The sequence below is a fragment of the Phalaenopsis equestris genome, unplaced genomic scaffold (assembly GCF_001263595.1).
Source record: "Phalaenopsis equestris unplaced genomic scaffold, ASM126359v1 Scaffold000632, whole genome shotgun sequence".
NCBI lineage: Eukaryota > Viridiplantae > Streptophyta > Magnoliopsida > Asparagales > Orchidaceae > Phalaenopsis > Phalaenopsis equestris.
The window spans coordinates 357,507-366,181 of NW_018165072.1; the positions used below are offsets into that span (position 1 = coordinate 357,507).

Genomic DNA, 8,675 nt, shown 5'->3' on the forward strand with positions numbered 1-8,675 from the left:
TCTTATAATGAATTAGTATGCATGTGTAGGATATAGAATTGAGTAGAGGGAGAATATATTGTGATGATTTTACTTTATTGTTCATTTACATGTAAACTTGATCAACTTGCATGTTAAAATCTGTTGTGAGAATATGTAAGATCCGGGATGGTGTTGTCTCAATCAACTGTGATAGAATCACATGAGATTGTAATGAGAATGTTGAATGAGAATGTAGTCCATATTATTGGGTGCAAATAAATAGGGAAATATTAGAGGACTTTAGAGTGACAGGCTAAAGCCCCCTAATTTGGTATATTATTTTAGGGTTTGATGCGAGATGTTAGCCTCCAGGTGGAGGGATACCAAAGAAAGGAACAAATCAAAGCGATACAATTACGAAGTGGAAAAGAATTGGAAATAAGAGTGCAAAAAGAAACAGAAACTGAAAAAGAGAAAGTGGATACCGAAAAAGAAAAGGATCATGAATACACAGATTTAGAGTATCCATTTACACCAATGAAATTACTGTGGAGAAACCTCCACCACCGTTTCCTCAAAGGTTGAAGAAACACAAACAGAATAAACAATTTTCCAAGTTTTTAGAAATTCTTAAGAAGTTAACGGTAAATATTCCCTTCGATCTTGTGATAATTGTAAGATATAATAAAATCAAATTTTTATCGACCTTCCAAGCTAGGGCGTGTTATTCTATACTAGAACTTCTCTTAAAAGCCACCGTGATTGACCTTGATCTCAGTAGGATCGATATTCGGGACTTAATCAAAATGCTCTATATTACTTGATAAAGATAAGTATACTTGCGTAGAATCCCGACAAATATAATTGAAATCTTACTTTGCTTGTGATAAAGTTTTTGGTGTCATTACTGAGGATTAAAATCTTCAAGTAGTGGTGTCAATTTCACAAGTCCTTACATATAAAAAATATTGGGATCAATATACTAGATCGACAATCTCTTACTCATTAGAAGAAAAGAAGAGCAAATGATAATTACTTATACTTATGATGCATCAAAGTTTTTACTTTATAGTATACAATTAAGTTATTGTTGGAGCTTCCATGTAACTACTAATTACCTAAATATTGTATATAATATATGGCTTTATAAAAGATAGACAATGTAAGCTTTTGACAATAAGACTTTTTTGGGATGTTGAATTCTCTTTTTCCATTAATCACTCTCAAGTAAATTGATTTCACATTCCACAACATTCTAATAAGATTAGAGCTATCAATCTTAATTTTTTTTAGGATTTTCTTTGCGTAGCCTTATTGAGTGATAAGGATGCTATTATTTATTTATATATTTATCCTTTCACACTAATAATGATCCTAGTCAAACTTGAGCTTAAGTTGGTTATTTCTAGCTTTTTATCATATATTTTTGAATAAATGGAAATATAAATGTAAAATTACGATAAAAATAAGAAAAAAAATGAACATAATCTAAGTGATTAAGCTAATAAGATTTCTCAACATAGAATGCATTAAATCATTGGGAGGAATGAAGACATAATTCCTGATCAAAGCAAATTAAAATACATTAATTAAAATTGAAAAGCATATAGTCATTGATGGCAATTAATATACTTTTTTCATATGGGATGAAAGCCAAATTTTAATAACTATACACGATAATCGGACTTCGGACAGCATGAGCACCATCACTCCAGGTCAAAGTGGCTGAGATAAGGGTCTTTGTAGCATCTCCGTCAAGCTGGACTGAAAATGATTTCTTCTCCAACAAAGCTTCAAATGATAATACATTCGGCTCAACACTGACTTTGAGACTAGGAGGAACGTTCACTATAGCCTTGTAAGTGGAATTTGGCACACCCACATTTGTGACTGTTCTTTGGAAGGATGTTGAAAAAGATTTTCCTTGCTGTGTTTTTAAAGCGAAGGATGGATAGTTGAGATCTAACACTGTTCCATTATTTGCAGAGGTGCAACTGCTCTGATCTCCCGTGACAAGTCTTAAATTTTTGGTGCTATAACCTTCACCGCATAGCATTTTAATGTAGTCTATCTCTTGAGCATCATAGACTAGACCAGGATTCAAAGCTGCGAGTGGGTTTATGTGACCTGCTCCATAGGCAAATTCTGCGTCTACATTCTTAGTTGAGCTCATCACATAGGCTGCAAGAATTAAGAATTAAAATTAAATGCTTCTCAAGTCTGAATAAGGAAAATTGTAGCTCAAATTTACTTTTAACAGACATGCATTAACGATTCCAAAAAAAGAATTAATATTACAGTGGTCATAAGAGCAGATTTTACGGCAGCTGAAGACCAAGTTGGATAAAATGACTTGACATAGGCAGCAGCCCCAGTGGCATGCGGGCAAGCCATGGATGTACCCGATATAATGTTATAAGGAACTCCGAGTTTCTCTACGCCAAGTGGAGACCATGCTGCTAAAATGTCCACCCCTGGTGCTGTTAGGTCCGGCTACATTATACATATATGCACATTAATGTCAAAATTACACAAAATAAAATATAATCCAAATGTCAAATTAATTAATTAATTAATTACCTTCAGTATATTTGGGGTGGTAGGATTTGTACCGCGAGAATGATGCCACATATGGCGCTGCCGCATCGAACACAGCCTCACTCTTTGAGATACTCGCCGTAGCGTTGCTATTATACAGATAATAAATGATAGACTATCAAAACAACATAGAGATTAAGGATTAAAGATATATATAGATATATGTATAATTATAGCGAAGAGCTTATATTGTTTCACGTGGAAATTAATTGAGAGAGTATTAATCTTAGTAATTGAGAGCAACCGAGTTTTGTTGGCATAATTTAAAACTTGTTCGGTGCCGTCTGATCCCAACACTGACACAGGAAGCGAAAACTCGAAAGAGACATCATTAGCACCCATTGTCGGCATGATTGCTCCAACCGCCCCTGCAAGCTGCGGCCCCAAGCCGTCGCCAATGCCACTACAAATAACAATTTTCCCCTCCACTAATTTACTGTCCAATTTTCCTACGCCACAATAACTGCACAACAAAAGGTTTGCATAGATAAGCTTATCAATAATTCAAATTAGTTAATGAATAAGTTTTAAATGATCGACAGATCTGTACTAGCAAGTTCACCTTGAGAGGAATGGGTCGGCACCTGCTGAAATGTTAGGTGCATTTTCGCCCAATATCAAAGGATACATTGCTCCATCCAAGCCATAGGTGTTCACTGCCATTCCCTATAACCACGTTAATAACATACGATTAATATGCCAATTGAAATTGTTCAACATTTTAATTTTCCAGGAAATTGATTAGATAACAGCTTTGATATACCAACAGTAAAGTATAAGAAAGTAAGCACCTGAAATTCTACTCCATTACCAAACTTAGTTTGTGCAACGATCTTGCGGTCAATGGTGCTCGCTGCCACAGTAAGAAGCCATGGCGCGTAATTCCCAACGCTGGAATTAGTAGGACCAGAGTTCCCTGCGGAGCTCGCGGTCAGAATGTTGTTCTTCATCGCATGGAAAGATCCTATGGCTATGGGGTCCTGGAAGTAGTCCCCGCCACCACCAATCGAAATAGAGATGATGTCGACACCTTCGGCGATGGCATCATCGAAGGCGGCGAGAATGTCGACTTCGGAACATCCACTAAACCAACAGACTTTGTAAACTGCAATTCTTGCAGAAGGGACGCCCCCGCGAGCAGTTCCCTGTGCAATGCCTGCTAGGCTTGCATTTGTGACAAGACGGCCGGCGGCTGTGGAGGAAGTGTGAGTGCCGTGGCCCTCATTGTCACGTGGGGAGGGTATCTCATCATCACTTATATTTCCATGAAGGTGGTAGTACCGAGCTCCAATGATCTTACTGTTTGTCAATATTGTGTTAAGTTGTTCAACTAGTCAGTGCAAAAACTATGGATTTACATATTGGTTTTGGTTTTAAGTAGAAGAGGAGAGTTTTAAGTACTTGTTGCATGTGAAGTTGTGGTTGGACTGACATGTGCCCTTCCACTTGCGGGGCGGCGGGCCAAAGCCAGCGTCGTCGAAGCTCTGGGACTCGGGCCAGATCCCTGTGTCGATCATGCCGACGATAACATCTGACTCGAAGGGACCACGCGGAGCGCTTGATGGGAACCCCATGAAGTTCCATGATCTTGTGGTGTGAAGTTGTCTTTGCTTGCTAGGGAACACAGACACCAGTTCTTCCATGCCTGAGATTATAAACGTCAAATATGGTAATTGAGGAGAATATTTACTAAGCTAAATTGGCATTAGCTTTGAATTTATGGGTGCTATTTTTGTCTTCTGATGTATTATATATAAATATGTATTACCAGTTAACTTCTTTGCTTCATCATCGGAGAGCATGGCGGCGAAGGCATTAAAACTCTTGCTGTAACTATATATCAGGCGCTTTGACGCTTCCTCGTCGCTGTATTAAACAATATTTTTTCAAAGTAAAATACGTAAAAGAAACAAATCTTTTGTAGTAGATTTTCATAAATCTTGTATTTATTACATATTTATAAATTAGGAGTAATTTTAGTATTTTGAATTTATCTACTTGTTTTCACTATTTTTTATGTATAGAAATGACTAAGGCTTATGAGAAGCTCCTGTTGAGAAGTATAGAAATTGTAATCTCTAGTCTTTTTTTTTTCTCCATTCAGTACTTCTTTTCTTTCTCCATTCAGTACTGGTGAAATCTTTCTGCCCGCGAACGAAAACATATAAATTGTTTGTGTTTGATTGTTGTTGTATACTTTTTCTTTTGCTTATGATATTATTTTCGTATAATAGTTGATATCATAGGGATTTATGATTAGAACAAAATAGGACTTCTGCGGCAGTAAATTTTGCATTTGGTACGAGTGATTGCTGCTCGAGGAGGACATCCAGGATTTTTTTTTTATTCCCACACGGTTCCGACATCAGACCCGCAGCTCCAGTTGTTGGAATGGAGAAAATTTTAGGATATGACAAAGACTAAAAATTTATGGAAGAAACTTCACTTTTATTTATCACATTTACTTGGCTTGATACAAACCTAAAGACTCCACCCCTATTTATACTAGTGGCGACTCCTAAATTAATTGCAAGGATTGTGACACTACAATTCCAATATAATAATTACAAATAATTACATACCTACGATACAATAATTCCACACCTATCACACCCATTACACCTACCACATATTCTAGAATAAGCTTCTGGATGAGACATGATAAAATCAAGTTTATATTTCAACACCCCTTCTTAAACTTGGTTTTGTGACTCTAAGTAAACTTCTCATTTTAATAAAATCTTCACTCTTGAGTGACTTGATTATCCTGGTGCGGCAACGTTTTCGGAACATCGCCGTTGTGTTTGAATAACACGTTGGGGCGGCATTCTGGGAACGACGCGACGCACGTTATTTATTTTATATTACAATCCCGATCGCGGGGAAGGCCTTGCGTTTGGCGTTTGAAGCTGGATTTTAGGTCGTGAATTCCTCCCGCGCCCTTGGTTTTCTCTATCGCGCTCTCCCTTGCCTTCACCCTCACTAATCTTCTCCCTCGCAAACATCACCTCCTGTTGGTTACTCCGTTGAGATCTGGTATGCTTTCTGGTTAGGTTTTGCTTGATCTTCTCCTTCCGATCATCGATTGAATTCTTTTCATTTTTTTCTCAAGATTTGGTTTGGATCTCTGTTTTTATTTTGAGAATATACTTCCTGGACTATTTGGGAATGCATTGCAGAGCAAGGAGTTGGTTTTTTCTAGGTGCAAGTTTTGATTTCCCGTGAAAATCGTTTCTGTGCAAATAGTTTTTGAGGAAATCGTTCCCGTGCAAATCGTTTCCGTGCAAATAGTTTCTGTACACTATAATGATGTTTTGGTGATTCTTAATTTTTCCGAAGTTGCAGCATGTTTCTGTACAAATCGTTTTAAATTTTATTTAGGGCTTTAGATTTTGAGCATAGATTTTGGTTGTTCCCGTTTCTGTGCACTTTGGAAAAGATTTTTTCCCATTGCAATGCCAATTTGCGTTGGAACATGTTTCTGTGCAAATTGTAGCTTTCGAGTATGTTTTTGGTTTTCCTGTTACTGTGCACTTCGAACAAATGGTTCTTTGGAAGGCTTGGTTCTCCCTGTTTCATTGCAGTTAGAGAGAAATTTTGACTGCATACACGATGTTACAAAGAAATCGATGATTTCGATTAATATGGCTGGTAGATACATCAAAGCAGCAATTTTTTTCCTTGAAAAATAGATTTGCCTTTAGATTAATGTGGCTGCTACATACATCAATGCATGAATATTTTGGTGATGACATAAGTTGATACATTATGCAATCTTTCGGGTATGGTGTATTTAGAGTTGACTTTGATATTTTTGTGGGAATCTCGGTTGAAGGGGTAAGGGGCTGACATCAATGCATGAATTTCGGGTATGGTGTATTATGCAGTGCAAAGAGAATATTGGGTATGGTGCTTTAAAGAGAATATTGGGTATGGGGATTTAAAGATAATATTGGCTCTGGTTTTGTTACAAATGTACATGAAATTTTTTTTTTATGAATCTTCACTCTTGAGTGCTTTATGAGCAAACATCATTCACATAATTGATCAGGGTGGTTGATGCAAGGTAATCTTTGACCATCTTTTTCTTTGAAAGCAATTCGAGTCCTCTGAAGTTGAGATGCCCAAATCGAAGATACCAGAGCCAAGAAGCTTCTTTATAACAGGTCTTAAGACATTTGACAATATCATTTTGGATGTTGAGAAAGAACATTTTATTTTTAGACATTGACACCTTAGCAATTACGTTACCAATATTCTCTTTTAAGAAAAGAGTTTTTTCTTTCAAGTGAATATCATATCCTTTCTTCTAGAGTTGCCCTAAACTCAAGATGTTGCTCCTCATAATCAACACAAACTAAACATTAGAAATAAATTGATGCTTCCCATTTTTCTGATGGATGAGAATGTTACCTTTGCCTTTCACCTCTATCTTGGATTCATCTCCAAAAGACACATTGTCGCTTACTGATTCGTCAAGCTCTACGAACATGCTTCGTCTCCCACACATATGGTTGCTTGCACCGGTGTCTATGTACCATGTATTATCTTCACCTTTTTCATTGTCCTTGTATGCTAGAAGTAGAGTGCCATCTTCTTCTCCTTTTTCTTTTATGTAGTTGACTCTTTCATTAACTTTGTTCTTAGGTGTTCTACATTCTTTCGCATAATGCCTGAACTTGTTACAATTATAACACTTAATTTAAGATTTATCATACCTCAAGTTTGAGCACCCTCGACCACATCATCTTGTAGATCTTTCTCTTTGCTCATAGTTATTGTTGGTACTCCATCTTTGCTTGCTAGCATGACCTCATCCTTGTCCACTACCTCTTCCATGTTGGCTTCTAATTTTGTTGAAGCTTTCATCTTTCTGTGTTGGTCAGAGATTCATCTTGAGAAGTTGTTCGACAATCTCTTCATTCATCTTCTTCTTTTCTTCATGGGCTTGCAATGAACCCAGAAGTTGCTTTATCGTCATGGCTTGTAATTGCTTGTAAGACCTTGGTCTGTTCTTTAATGGTTGTGATATTATCAAATTTTGAATCTAACGATCGAAGAATCTTTTCCATGATAGCCACATCTTCTAACTTCTCACCATACTATTTGTTTTTAGTTGATTGGAAATGATAATGACTCTGGAAAAGTAATCGGAGACAACCTTGCCTTCTTTCATATGCAAAACTTCAAATTGGCTTCTTAAAGTTTGAAGTCGTACCTTTTTAACTTTCTCTTCTCCCTTATATGAAACCTCGAGCTTCCATCTTCATCTAAAGCTTGATAGATGAGGAAGTGAGTCTTCTTGTCTCTCTTTTGCAAATCTCTTACGCTATCCTTTTGTGTTGTGGATAGAGCAGACTCGTCGCTTGGCTCATCGTAGCCTTTCTCCACAACCTCCCAAACGTCATGCGCTCTAAGGAGTGCCTTCTTCTTGATACTCCAATTTTCGTAGATGCTTTCCTTAAGCATTAGGACTTGGAATAGAACTTGGAAGAAAACCATGCCACCGTTTGTCATTACTCTATAAAGGAACCTTTAGGCTCTTATACCACTTTATTGTAATGGATAAAGCTTTTAGGATATAACAAAGGCTAAAACTTTATGGAAGAAGCTTCACTTTTGTTTATCACCTTTACTTGGCTTGATACAAGCTCATAGACTCCATCCCTATTTATACTAGTGACACATCCTAAATTAATGGCTAGGATTAAACCACGACAACTCTAATCTCCTGGTTACGAATAATTTCAAACCTACTACACAATAATTTCACTCCTACCACATCTACTACACTATAATTTCATACATATCACATATTCTAGAATAAGCTTCTAGATGAGACATGATAAAATCAAGTTTATATTTCAACACTAGTGAGATCTGGCGGCTCCGGCCAGTTCCGTCGTGAACAAGCGTTAGGCATCGTGTGGAAGATTGCAAGATCGGGTGGAATTGAATATCGATCGGGAGCTTAGCGAGCACAACCAAAACAAAAAAAACAAAGAAATTTTTTTTTGAAAGAGAGAATTTCTAAGAAGGAAAAAGTAGTTTTGGAAAGTTGAGGGTAAGATTTCGGATAAAGAATTGCGTGGGATCAGGAATTTTGAAAAGGAAAG

General features: G+C 37.0%; 1 protein-coding gene across 1 annotated transcript; it reads right to left on the minus strand.

Annotated features, from left to right (window-relative positions):
• Positions 1-1,621: 1,621 nt before the first annotated feature.
• On the minus strand, positions 1,622-8,076 carry LOC110030029 (cucumisin-like). Its single transcript, XM_020732567.1, is given in 12 exon segments — positions 1,622-2,145; positions 2,256-2,454; positions 2,542-2,578; positions 2,580-2,648; positions 2,804-3,022; positions 3,122-3,225; positions 3,351-3,858; positions 3,961-4,204; positions 4,328-4,418; positions 6,806-6,868; positions 6,986-7,232; positions 7,778-8,076. Coding segments are annotated over 12 exon segments (2,604 nt in total).
• Positions 8,077-8,675: the final 599 nt, after the last annotated feature.